Source organism: Nerophis ophidion, linkage group LG21, assembly GCF_033978795.1.
Source record: "Nerophis ophidion isolate RoL-2023_Sa linkage group LG21, RoL_Noph_v1.0, whole genome shotgun sequence".
Lineage (NCBI taxonomy): Eukaryota > Metazoa > Chordata > Actinopteri > Syngnathiformes > Syngnathidae > Nerophis > Nerophis ophidion.
Window position 1 is genome coordinate 46,171,997 of NC_084631.1, and position 14,526 is coordinate 46,186,522.

Sequence of the window (14,526 nt, forward strand, 5' to 3'; positions counted from 1 at the left end):
CTAATATATTAACAATACTGAAGTGATTAGATATTTCTGTTTTTGTTCTTATTATTATTACAAAACATTTTTGGGGGTGTTTTTTATTCAAGTACAAGTTGAGTGGAAAAACAGTTGCCTCTATATTGAAGTTATTACCACATATGTCTGATGTATGTCTTAACGTTCCAACTGGAAATCTATATTTTTTGCAAATGTTAGCTCATTTGGAATTTGACGCGTGCAACATATTTCAAAAAAGCTGGCACAATTGGCAAACAAGACTGAGAAAGTTGAGGAATGCTCATCAAACACTTATTTGGAACATCCCACAGATGAACAGGCTAATTGGGAACAGGCGAGTGCCATGATTGGCTATAAAAGCACCTTCCATGAAATGCTCACTCATTCACAAACAAGGAGGGGGCGAGGGTCACCACTTTGTCAACAAATGTCTGAGCAAATTGTTTAAGAACAACATTTCTCAAGCAGCTATTGCAAGGAATTTAGGGATTTCACCATCTACGGTCTGTAATATCATCAAAAGGTTCAGACAATCTGGAGAAATCACTGCACGTAAGCCATGATATTACGGACCTTCGATCCTTCGGTGTGTAAAGGATATCACCACTGGGGCTCAGGAACACTTGAGAAAACCACTATCACTAAATACAGTTGGTTGCTATGTCTCTAAGTGCAAGTTTAAATTTGTCTTTGCATAGTAGAGTTTTAACTTGCACTTACAGATGTTACTGACAGTGGTTTTCTGAAGTGTTCCCCAGCCTATGTGGTGATATCCTTCACACGCCAATGTTGCTTCTTGTTGCAGCAACAGACACCCTAGTGTCGTAGTGTAGTATCGACTAGATACGCTATTGTACTTGGTATCATTACAGTGGATGTCAGGTGTAGATCCACCCATGGGGTTTGTTTACATTGTGACGCCGGTGTGTGGTGAAGCATGTTTTAGCGTTTCCTCTTCTCCAGTGATAATGATACTTGTAAGAAACATACGTTCTTTGTCGCCGTGGACGAACCCTACCACACAATATCTAACTTGGTTGCAGCGTGGTATGTTTGGTTATTAAAACCCAGCAGTGGGCTGAAGAAACATCATGTCCGACAATGCAAACAAACACTTTGTTTGTGTGTGTTAGCAGGCCTTCCCCCGGATAGGAGCCCTGCTGAGGGGTGTTTTCCTAGTGTGTGGGTGGGTGTGTGTGTGTGTGTGTGTGTGTGTGTGTGTGTGTGTGTGTGTAAAACACGGCACTGTGGGATAGTTAAGCACACAGGAAGTGTTACTCAACTCTTTAGGAAATTGAATATCCCCTCCCTTCTTTCCCTATAAAAATAAATAGAATGGGCTAGCCACCACTGGTGATAATCTCACACACACACACACACACACACACACACACACACACACACACACACACACACACACACACACACACACACACACTCTTGTATTTGTTATCTTGTTGAGACCTGAGAAAAATGCCTCTTTAGGACCAGCCTTTCTAGATATATAAAGATGTGTATTTAAAACATTAATAATATTTACATATTATGCACAAATGAAAAAGCTTGTTGTGAAAAATGTATTGGAATTTCACAAGAAAAAGGTTTCAGTTTCACACAAAAAAAGGTAAATTTGGTCAGTATTATAATAAAAGTCATTATTTTACAAGAAAAACTGAACATTTGTGCAGTAGTGAAGTGTGAAGTGAATGATATTTATATAGCGCTTTTCTCATGTGACTCAAAGCGCTTTACATAGTGAAACCCAATATCTAAGTTACATTTAAACCAGTGTGGGTGGCACTGGGAGCAGGTGGGTAAAGTGTCTTGCCCAAGGACACAACGGCAGTAACTAGGATGGCACAAGCGGGAATCGAACCTGCAACCCTCAAGTTGCTGACACGGCCTCTCTACCAACCGAGCTATACCGCCCCAGTATTATGATGAAAGTATGAATTTTACTCAACAACAGTTGCACCTACTCAGTGGTCTAGTGGTTAGAGTGTCCGCTCTGAGATGGGTAGGTTGTGAGTTCAAACCCCGGCCGAGTCATACCAAAGACTATAAAAAAGGGAGCCATTACCTCCCTGTTTGGCAGTCAGCATCAAGGCTTGGAATTGGGGGTTAAATCACCAAAACAATTCCCGGGCGCGGCCACTGCTGCTGCTCACTGCTCCCCTCACCTCCCAGGGGGTGATAAAGGGTGATGGGTCAAATGCAGAGAATAATTTCGCCACACCTAGTGTGTGTGTGACAATCATTTGTACTTTAACTTTTAACTAACATTAACTTTCACAAGAAAAGCTTAAAATGTTGGCAACTTTATGAAAAAGTAACAATTTTATAAGAAAACTTCAAAATTTGGCCAATATAATAATCGGAATTTTCCTCCAAAAATGTCACTATTTTACAAGAACAACAAAAAAATTGTCAATATTGCGATTAAAGGTCAAAATTTTGTATGACAAATGTCACCATTTTGCATTAAAAAGTAATAATTTTACAAAAAAAAGTAATAATGAGAACATTTTTCAGTATTACAGAAATGAAAAGAATATGAGAACATGTTCCAATTTTATAAGAAAAAAGTCGACACATTGTGAGAAAAAGACTGCTTTCAGTTAATTGTTTATTTTTTTGGTTTGTAATTGTTTTTTAATTTTCATTATTTACTTCAAGTTATTACAGTATGTCTCTAAATACATATTTATTTTATGTTTTATTAATTTTGGCCAAAGGGGGCACATTTCAATGTCTTACACACACACTTGTTATTTCATATGTTGGCCAGAGGGGGAGCACTTCAAATGTTTACACACACTTGTTATTTCATATGTTGACCAGAGGGGAAGCACTTCAAATGTTTACACACACTTGTTATTTCATATGTTGACCAGAGGGGAAGCACTTCAAATGTTTACACACACTTGTTATTTCATATGTTGACCAGAGGGGAAGCACTTCAAATGTTTACACACACTTGTTATTTCATATGTTGACCAGAGGGGAAGCACTTCAAATGTTTACACACACTTGTTATTTCATATGTTGACCAGAGGGGAAGCACTTCAAATGTTTACACACACTTGTTATTTCATATGTTGACCAGAGGGGAAGCATTTCAAATGTTTACACACACTTGTTATTTCATATGTTGACCAGAGGGGAAGCATTTCAAATGTTTACACACACTTGTTATTTCATATGTTGACCAGAGGGGGAGCACTTCAAATGTTTACACACACTTGTTATTTCATATGTTGACCAGAGGGGAAGCACTTCAAATGTTTACACACACTTGTTATTTCATATGTTGACCAGAGGGGAAGCACTTCAAATGTTTACACACACTTGTTATTTCATATGTTGACCAGAGGGGAAGCACTTCAAATGTTTGCACACACTTGTTATTTCATATGTTGACCAGAGGGGAAGCACTTCAAATGTTTACACACACTTGTTATTTCATATGTTGACCAGAGGGGAAGCACTTCAAATGTTTACACACACTTGTTATTTCATATGTTGACCAGAGGGGAAGCACTTCAAATGTTTACACACACTTGTTATTTCATATGTTGACCAGAGGGGAAGCATTTCAAATGTTTACACACACTTGTTATTTCATATGTTGGCCAGAGGGGGAGCACTTTTAAAAGCGACACACAGTCAATTTGAAAAATCCCTCCTTTTTGGGAGCACCCTCATTTTGATAGATGTCACCACTAGGGGGTGCAAATGAGACATTCTCTATTAGATGCAATGTTATTGGGACCATGATTTATGTTCACACCTCCTCATATGGAAGACACTTTTCCTTCTTCATGTCTCAAGAAGGGTAGGAATACAAGAACACACACACACACATTAGTTTCCTGCAGCTTTGAATGGACATCACTCTCCCTCCTTGGACCTCGCCATCACATGTTGGTTCTCATCCTTCATTCGGCGAGCTAACACGTTCACAACGTTCACGCTCCTGATTACAGGGACCAACACGCTCCCGCCCACTCGGGCTGATAATCGCTCACTCTCAGTCTTCCTCCGTCAGATCTGCTGACAAAGAGACAAAGACAGAAGTGCAACAGATAGAAGGAATTACAGACTGAATTGGATTTGGAAGATTTAGAGAAGAATGCCACAGAAAGTGATTTTTGGGGTCTTTTTTCCTGCAATGGATTTAGTGAAATGTAGTCTACGCTTCTGGCCTTGTGGACTTCTTTCTGCAACCACACTGTGACTTTTCCAAGCATGTCCTGGGACTGCGGGCTGAGATACGTGTTCTTGCCTCCCGTCTTGCAGCTGGGCAGCGTGTGCGCCCTGCGGGACGGTGGCGGCAGCGTCGTTGGAGGAGGAGGCGGGAGTACGGGGAGCGTGTGCGCCCGAGAGGAGCTGACCAGCCGGCTGGGCTTGGAGGCCGTTCAGCGTCTGGCCAAGGATGGCTGCCGGCTGCTGCAGAACCACAACTACAGGCTGCCTGACAGGAACCAGGCGGTAAGTCCTTCTTTAGCATCACAACTTATTCACTGTTTCATGGACCTCTTATTCACAAACCACGTTTTCAACTTTATTATACATAATATGCATAATTGTTGTTAACTTGACCTGTCATCTTGTTTTATTTTATTATACATAATACATAATATGCATAATTGTTGTTAACTTGACCTGTCGTCTTATTTTGAAACCACGTTTTCAACTTTATTTAATACAGTAACCTCTTACAGTGTAGGCATAAATGTTAATTTCACTCGTCATCATATTTTAAAACCAAGTGTTAAACTTTAATTTTTGCAAGTTTCAATCAATCAATCAATCAATCAATGTTTACTTATATAGCCCTAAATCACTAGTGTCTCAAAGGGCTGCACAAACCACCACGACATCCTCGGTAGGCCCACATCAATCAATCAATCAATCAATGTTTATTTATATAGCCCCAAATCACAAATGTCTCAAAGGACTGCACAAATCATTACGACTACAACATCCTCGGAAGAACCCACAAAAGGGCAAGGAAAACTCACACCCAGTGGGCAGGGAGAATTCACATCCAGTGGGACGCCAGCGACAATGCTGACTATGAGAAACCTTGGAGAGGACCTCAGATGTGGGCAACCCCCCCCCTCTAGGGGACCGAAAGCAATGGATGTCGAGCGGGTCTAACATGATACTGTGAAAGTTCAATCCATAGTGGCTCCAAGACAGCAGTGAGAGTCCCGTCCACAGGAAACCATCTCAAGCGGATCAGCAGCGTAGAGATGTCCCCAACCGATACAGGCGAGCGGTCCATCCTGGGTCCCGACGAGCGGTCCATCCTGGGTCTCGACTCTGGACAGTCAGTACTTCATCCATGGTCATCGGACCGGACCCCCTCCACAAGGGAGGGGGGGACATAGGAGAAAGAAAAGAAGCGGCAGATCAACTGGTCTAAAAAGGAGGTCTATTTAAAGGCTAGAGTATACAGATGAGTTTTAAGATGAGACTTAAATGCTTAAATGCACATAAGGGCAAGGAAAACTCACACCCAGTGGGACGTCGGTGACAATGATGACTATGAGAACCTTGGAGAGGAGGAAAGCAATGGATGTCGAGCGGGTCTAACATGATACTGTGAAAGTTCAATCCACAATGGATATAACACAGTCGCGAGAGTCCAGTCCAAAGAGGATCCAAGACACAGCAGCGAGAGTCCCGTTCACAGCGGAGCCAGCAGGAAACCATCCCAAGCGGAGGCGGACCAGCAGCGCAGAGATGTCCCCAGCCGATACACAGGCGAGCAGTACATGGCCACCGGATCGGACCGGACCCCCTCCACAAGGGAGAGTGGGACATAGAAGAAAAAGAAAAGAAACGGCAGATCAACTGGTCTAAAAAGGGAGTCTATTTAAAGGCTAGAGTATACAAATGAGTTTTAAGGTGAGACTTAAATGCTTCTACTGAGGTGGCATCTCCAACTGTTACCGGGAGGGCATTCCAGAGTACTGGAGCCCGAACGGAAAACGCTCTATAGCCCGCAGACTTTTTTTGGGCTTTGGGAGTGTAGGCATAAATGTTGTTAATTTCACTCGTCATCATATTTTAAAACCAAGTGTTAAACTTTAATTTTTGCAAGTTTCAATCAATCAATCAATCAATCAATGTTTACTTATATAGCCCTAAATCACTAGTGTCTCAAAGGGCTGCACAAACCACCACGACATCCTCGGTAGGCCCACATAAGGGCAAGGAAAACTCACACCCAGTGGGACATCGGTGACAATGATGACTATGAGAACCTTGGAGAGGAGGAAAGCAATGGATGTCGAGCGGGTCTAACATGATACTGTGAAAGTTCAATCCACAATGGATCCAAAACAGTCGCGAGAGTCCAGTCCAAAGCGGATCCAACACAGCAGCGAGAGTCCCGTTCACAGCGGAGCCAGCAGGAAACCATCCCAAGCGGAGGCGGATCAGCATCGCAGAGATGTCCCCAGCCGATACACAGGCGAGCGGTACATGGCCACCGGATCGGACCGGACCCCCTCGGACCGGACCCCCTCCACAAGGGAGAGTGGGACATAGAAGAAAAAGAAAAGAAACGGCAGATCAACTGGTCTAAAAAGGGAGTCTATTTAAAGGCTAGAGTATACAAATGAGTTTTAAAGTGAGACTTAAATGCTTCTACTGAGGTAGCATCTCCAACTGTTACCGGGAGGGCATTCCAGAGTACTGGAGCCCGAACGGAAAACGCTCTATAGCCCGCAGACTTTTTTTGGGCTTTGGGAGTGTAGGCATAAATGTTGTTGATTTCACTCGTCATCATATTTTAAAACCAAGTGTTAAACTTTAATTTTTGCAAGTTTCAATCAATCAATCAATCAATGTTTACTTATATAGCCCTAAATCACTAGTGTCTCAAAGGGCTGCACAAGCCACCACGACATCCTCGGTAGGCCCACATAAGGGCAAGGAAAACTCACACCCAGTGGGACGTCGGTGACAATGATGACTATGAGAACCTTGGAGAGGAGGAAAGCAATGGATGTTGAGCGGGTCTAACATGATACTGTGAAAGTTCAATCCATAATGGATCCAAAACAGTCGCGAGAGTCCAGTCCAAAGCGGATCCAACACAGCAGCAAGAGTCCCGTTCACAGCGGAGCCAGCAGGAAACCATCCCAAGCGGAGGCGGATCAGCATCGCAGAGATGTCCCCAGCCGATACACAGGCGAGCAGTACATGGCCACCGGATCGGACCGGACCCCCTCGGACCGGACCCCCTCCACAAGGGAGAGTGGGACATAGAAGAAAAAGAAAAGAAACGGCAGATCAACTGGTCTAAAAAGGAGGTCTATTTAAAGGCTAGAGTATACAAATGAGTTTTAAGATGAGACTTAAATGCTTCTACTGAGGTGGCATCTCCAACTGTTACCGGGAGGGCATTCCAGAGTACTGGAGCCCGAAATGAAAAAGCTCTACAGCCCGCAGACTTTTTTTGGGCTTTGGGAGTGTAGGCATAAATGTTGTTAATTTCACTCGTCATCATATTTTAAAACCAAGTGTTAAACTTTAATTTTTGCAAGTTTCAAGTTTATTCACAATATAACAATTACAATAGTGGTGAATGTCATCATTTCAAGATGTTGCTACGTGAAAGGGTCCCCCAAATAAGCTAGAAGAAGCTTTTGACAGGGGGTCCAAAGGACAGTATATACATGGAAAGATGAAACATGGTAGCAAGCACAACAACAGAAAACAAAAACAAAACAGCAACAACGCTGTATGATAAAGACAAGATAATAGTACTAAAACACATACATTCAACCATGCAAAAGCCAACAGTAGTCTACCCCACATGAGGCATTAAAGATATGTGGTAAATAGGTAAGTTGTCAGTTTCTTTTTGAAGTTGGAGAATGGATAGAGCAGGGGTGTCGGACTCAAATACAGAGTGGGCCAAAATTCTAAACTGAACAAAGTCGCGGGCCAAAGTTGAACAACTTAACCTTTTAATAGCGACTCAAACAAGTTTTGCATTGAATATTGAACAAGCAAGGCTTGTATAACTTTATAGTGACATACAAAATCCAGTTTTGTTGGTAACGGGGGTGTATATTGTAGCGTCCCGGAAGTGCTGCAAGGGGTTCTGGGTATTTGTTCTGTTGTGTTACCGTGCAGATGTTCTCCCGAAATGTGTTTGTCATTCTTGTTTGGTGTGGGTTCACAGTGTGTTGTAACAGTGTTAAAGTTGTTTATACGGCCACCCTCAGTGTGACCTGTATGGCTGTTGACCAAGTATGCCTTGCATTCACTTGTGTGTGTGTGTAGAAGCCGCATATATCACGTGACTGGGCCGGCACGCTGTTTGTATGGAGGAAAAGCGGACGTGACGACAGGTTGTAGAGGACGCTAAAAGCAGTACCTTTAAGGCACGCCCCCAATATTGTTGTCCGGGTGGAGCTTGTTGTATAATTTTGCTCACCTGCGAGCAAAAAATAAGGCCAACAGTCTTCCACCCTCAATGATATTTTGTGTGTTGGACTTCTGCTTTCACGTCTCATTAGCATGCCGGATTCCACTAAAGCCGACAAAGAAATGGGAGCTAACGGTGTCCGATATTGCGATATTGTCCAACTCTTAATTACCGAGTCCGATATCAACCGATACCGATATATACAGTGTTGGAATGAACACATTATTATTCCCCATTTTGCCGCGCTGGATGCATTAAACTAGGGGTCTCAGACACGCGGCCGGCGAGACGTTATTTTGCGGCCCCCACCTTATTATGAAAGGGTAAAGTTAGTGCGGCCTGCATTATACGAATAGCGCTTGACAGCGTTGTGTGCGGAGCTGAAGGAATCTACCAATCACGGACGAGCAGCCCGGTAGCTTCCGAAGCACTCCGCCGAAGGACGGAGCGACAATACAAAACTGTGGTGCACCGGACCCCAGCGCTGGTACTCCGGCAGAGAGTCGCTGGGCCAATCGGACGTGGAACACATTAGTCATGATGTTAGCCTGTTCGGGGCTAATTGTGCTACCGTAACTGTAAACTCCATAGTGTGCTCATAACCACACTCTAGCTGCCGACATGTTGCATGCTGGGTAGTGTAGTTCTTATTTTCCCTAGCTCATAACATCACAGTAAGTATTTGTATACATTGTTACTGACTGGAGAAATGTAATTATTATTATTACTCATGACTGATTTATTTACCTAATTCTCATTTGTTCATTTATATTTTGATTTTATTTTGTGTTGAAAATAGAAAAAAAGACATTCAAAAATAGATTTTTTTTAAGAAATCTTTTCTTGCAGCCCAGCCTCACCCAGACTCTGCATCCAGTGGCCCCCAAGTAAATTTGAGTTTGAGACCCCAGCATTAAACAATGTAACAAGGTTTTACAAAATAAATCAACTCAAGATATGGAAAAAAATGCCAACATGGCACTGCCATATTTATTATTGAAGTCACAAAGTGCATTATTTGTTTTAACATGCCTCAAAACAGCAGCTTGGAATTTGGGACATGCTCTCCCTGAGAGAGCATGAGGATGTTGAGGTGGGCGGGGTTGGGAGTAGCAGGGGGTGTATATTGTAGTGTCTAGGAAGAGTTTGTGCTGCAAGGGCTTCTGGGTATTTGTTCTGTTGTGTTACGGTGCGGATGTTCTCCCGAAATGTATTTGTCATTCTTGTTGGCGCATATTTGTAACGGTGTTGGCGTTGTTTATACGGCCACCTTCAGTGTGACCTGTATGGCTGGTGACCAAGTATGCTTTGTATTCACTTGTGTGTGTGAAAAGCCGTAGATATTATGTACTTCTGTACTTCTCCCTATGTCCGTTTACCACTCCGTACAGCAGCGTTTTAAAAAGTCATACATTTTACTTTTTGAAACCGATATCGATAATTTCCGATATTACATTTTAAAACATTTATCGGCGGATAATATCGGCAGTCCTTTATTATCGGACATCTCTAATTTCAACCCAAAAAAGCAAAAGCCTGAGGAGCCAGTAAAGGAGCTGTCATATTTAGCATGTTTTCTTTTTTCATGCAAAGTTAGCTCGTTCTGAAATGAGTCTCACGTTAGGGGTGTCCTATCTTTTTCCACCAGGCATTTCTTACTATAAAAAAAAAAAAAAAAGATTTACCTTTCACTTGTTAACAGGATCAAACCGACCCATCCTAGTTGGGACGGCGTGGCACGGTTGGGAGAGTGGCTGTGGCAGCAACCTTAGGGTTCCTGGTTCAATCCCCACCTTCTACCAACCTCGTCACGTCCGTTGTGTCCTTGAGCAAGACACGTCACCCTTGCTCCTGATGGGTGCTGGTTAGCTGCCGCCATCAGTGTGTGAATGTGGAAATAGTGTCAAAGCGCTTTGAGTTCCTTTAAGTCAGGGGTGTCCAAACTTTTTCCACAGAGGGCCGCACACGGAAAAATGTAAGCATGCGGGGGCCACTTTGATATTTTTTATTTTCAAACCATAACAAAATATATGGATTTTTTTTAATTGTTAGGGCTCCTGGGGAGCATAGAGGGTCTCAGTCACTAAAATGTTAAAAAGCCATCCATTTTATACCGCTTATTCATAACCCTTTGGGGTCGCTGGTGCCTATCTCAGCTACAATCGGGTGGAAGGCGGCGTACACCCTGGACATGTCGCCACCTCATCGCAGCATGTTAAAAATAAGTCAAATTATTGTTAGAGCTCCTATGTAGCATAGAGGGTCTCAGTCACTAAAATGTTAAAAATAAGTCTAATTATTATTATTTTTTAAATTGAATGCTTACAGTAAATCTCTATATCAACTTGACATAAAGTAAAACAAATAAGGTTTTATGCCTTTTCTGTCAAAGACAACTTTGTTTTTTATAGTAAAACTGAAATATGCAGTATTTAGATGAGTGGTTCTTAACCTTGTTGGAGGCACCGAACCCCCCCCCCCCCTTCTGGAGTGAAAAATAGTTTTCTTTTTTATAAATGAAAGACAATGTTATATTTTACTGGTGCACACAATGAAGCCTGCATGAACATCATCTTGTTCAAAGAACAAAAGCAACTCAGTGCATGAACTCCCAACTAACTACACACCTGCAAATCAGATGGAACATTAGCAGAAACATTGTTTGGGGGTGTACTTAATACACCGATAGGGAGAAGTTTTTATTTACACGATAAGTCAGGTGTGTCTTCACCTCCACTGAACCTCTGAGGCCGACTCACCGAACGTTCCATCGAACCCAGGTTAAGAAGCACTGATGTAGATAAATAGATGGATAGTACTTTGTTGATTCCTTCAGGAGAGTTCCTTTATTGAGCAATTAAAGCCCTCAAAGATCAATAATGCAGGACTCCATTGATTTTAATGATTTAATATTTTTGAGTAATCACAGTGAAAAGTTAAATAAAATCCAACTAAATATATTTGAGATCCGAAAGGTTCCCCACTCATAAAGTGATGCATTTTTATTCGTTTTTTTAACACTTAAATTTCAAGATCAACTTCCGATATATCTGTCGATTTTAAGTTTGAACAATTATTTTGTTTGTTTTATGCTCTTTTGTCAAAACTTTGATGTTTTTATATGGCAACCACACAACATATGCAATATTTTTTCCACATGAAACATTTTAATGTGATAATTTTTAAGTAATAATTCAGTATAACATAATTTTTTTTTTTTTTGAGCAATGGAAAAAAAAGAATGTAAAGACGAAAGGGGAAAAAAACTGCCTTCATGGCAGCTTTGTGTCAACATTGACACTTTTTCTCTTCAGATTTCACCTCATTCCATCCATCCATCCATTTTCTACCGCTTATTCCCTTTCGGAGTCGCGGGGGGCGCTGGCGCTTATCTCAGCTACAATCGGGCGGAAGGCGGGGTACACCCTGGACAAGTCGCCACCTCATCGCAGGGCCAACACAGATAGACAGACAACATTCACACACTAGGGACCATTTAGTGTTGCCAATCAACCTATCCCCAGGTGCATGTCTTTGGAGGTGGGAGGAAGCCGGAGTACCCGGAGGGAACCCACGCATTCACGGGGAGAACATGCAAACTCCACACAGAAAGATCCCGAGCCTGGATTTGAACCCAGGACTGCAGGACCTTCGTATCACCTCATTCCACTTTTTTAAAATGTTTTTTTAATTTTTGCAATACTATCAATTTTGCAATTTTTGCAGAATGTGTGGCAGGCCAGTAAACGATTAGCTGCGGGCCGCAAATGGCCCCCAGGCCACACTTTGGATTAGCACATAAGTCAACAACATCAACAAAACTCACCTTTGTGATTTCGTTGACTTTATCGTTGCAAATGCATCTGCAGGTTATCCATACATCTCTGTGCCATGTCTGCTTTAGCACCGCCGGTAAATAGCATGTTAGCATCGATTAGCGTAGCATGTTAGCATCGATTAGCTGGCAGTCAACATCAACAAAACTCACCTTTGTGATTTTGTTGACTTAATGGTTGCAAATGCATCTACAGGTTATCCATACATCTCTGTGCCATGTCTGCTTTAGCACCGCCGGTAAATAGCATGTTAGCATCGATTAGCTGGCAGTCAACATCAACAAAACTCACCTTTGTGATTTCGTTGACTTAATGGTTGCAAATGCATCTGCAGGTTATCCATACATCTCTGTGCCATGTCTGTCTTAGCATCGCCGGTCAAATGTGGAGACACTCTGGTACATTCATTTGGGGTCTGGCGGCAGACACTTTCTCATCTTGGGGCCAGTGGTGCAACTTGAATCCCTCCCTGTTAGTGTTGTTACACCCTCCGACAACACACCCACCAGGCATGATGTCTCCAAGGTTCCAAAAAATAGTCGAAAAAACGGAAAATAACAGAGCTGAGACCCAATGTTTGTAATGTGAAAATGAAAATGGCGGGTGTGTTACCTCGGTGACGTCATGTTCTGACGTCATCGTTAAAAGAGCGATAAACAGAAAGGCGTTTAATTTGCCAAAATTCACTTGTTTAGAGTTCGGAAATCGGTTTAAAAAATACATGGTCTTTTTTCTGCACCATCAAGGTATATATTGACGCTTACATAGGTCTGCTGATAATCATCAATCAATCAATCAATGTTTACTTATATAGCCCTAAATCACTAGTGTCTCAAAGGGCTGCACAAACCACCACGACATCCTCGGTAGGCCCACATAAGGGCCTACCGAGTACCCCATCGGACCCACCGTGCGTAGCGCTCCAGACTGTAATTGATAGCTGTGGTCTCACACAAATAATAAATGAACCCACGCATCGCAACGGTAATACGATAGACCTAGTGCTTGTCAGGGGCATCACCGTTTCCAAAGTTACGATACTCCCGTATACTAAAGTATTGTCCGATCATTACCTTATAAAATTCGAGGTTCAGACGCATGATCGTCAAACTAATAATAATAATACCTGCTATAGCAGCCGCAACATTAATGCTGCCACAACGACAACTCTTGCTGACCTACTGCCCTCGGTATTGGCACCATTCCCAAAGTATGTGGGCTCTATTGATAACCTCACTAACAACTTTAACGACGCCCTGCGCGAAACCATTGATAACATAGCACCGCTAAAGTTAAAAAAGGCTCCAAAAAAGCGCACCCCGTGGTTTACAGAAGAAACTAGAGCTCAGAAATTATTATGTAGAAAGCTGGAACGCAAATGGCGCACGACTAAACTTGAGGTGCACCATCAAGCATGGAGTGATGGTTTAATAACTTATAAACGCATGCTTACCTTAGCTAAAGCTAAATATTACTCAAATCTCATCCACCGTAATAAAAACGATCCTAAATTTTTGTTTAGTACGGTAATGTTCCCCTTTAAGTATAACCCATTTAACCCAGTGTAGTTAGCAGTACAATTGATCTGTGACTTTATTTTGTATCCAAACATCACTGTGGGTGTATGTTTACTGCTCTGTCTCTAATGTAGCTCGTGCTAAACAATTGAGTATCGTCGTGTGATTCTTGCTTTGGGTCCTAAAGGTCCTGCCTGGGTTCAAATCCCGGACAAGCCCCCACGTGTGACAGCTGGGTCAGGGCAGGAACGACAAAAGTATGTAAATAAACATTTACTGAATCTTTCGTACTGATATATAACAGCGGCTTATATATGTAAAAATATTTATTCATTGTAAAATTTGGTGGGTGAGGCCTGAATGAGCCGGGAAATACGGTCAATCAAATTTGACAAGAAAAAAAACCAACATATTACCAGAGTAAAAAAGGGATACACGGTAGAAAATGGATGGATGGATGGACAATCATAACACACAGGTGTCCAACTCATGACTTTGACACCTTGTGTACTAGACCACGGTGCGGTACACTACCAGGCTTTTCAAATATTCCTGAAATAAGAGAGAACAGACTCAAAAGCAACCTTGACTCGCGACAAAAAAAAAACCAAACGCTCTCCTTTTACAAGGTTGTCATGGTGACTTCATTTTTATTTTCTCTCTCCATGACAGCCCAACCAATACGGTCTGTTGCCATAGCGATGCCATCGCCGCATAC

The 14,526-nt window shown here is 42.3% G+C and overlaps 1 protein-coding gene across 3 annotated transcripts in view; it reads left to right on the plus strand.

The window, feature by feature from the left end:
- rapgef5a (Rap guanine nucleotide exchange factor (GEF) 5a) overlaps nucleotides 1-14,526 on the plus strand; it is a 137,943-nt gene that overhangs the window by 52,191 nt on the left and 71,226 nt on the right. For all 3 annotated transcript variants that reach the window (XM_061882798.1, XM_061882797.1, XM_061882799.1), the window contains exon 9: nucleotides 4,303-4,494. In XM_061882798.1, the coding sequence (XP_061738782.1) occupies nucleotides 4,303-4,494 (192 nt within the window). The remainder of the gene's footprint in view (nucleotides 1-4,302; nucleotides 4,495-14,526) is intronic.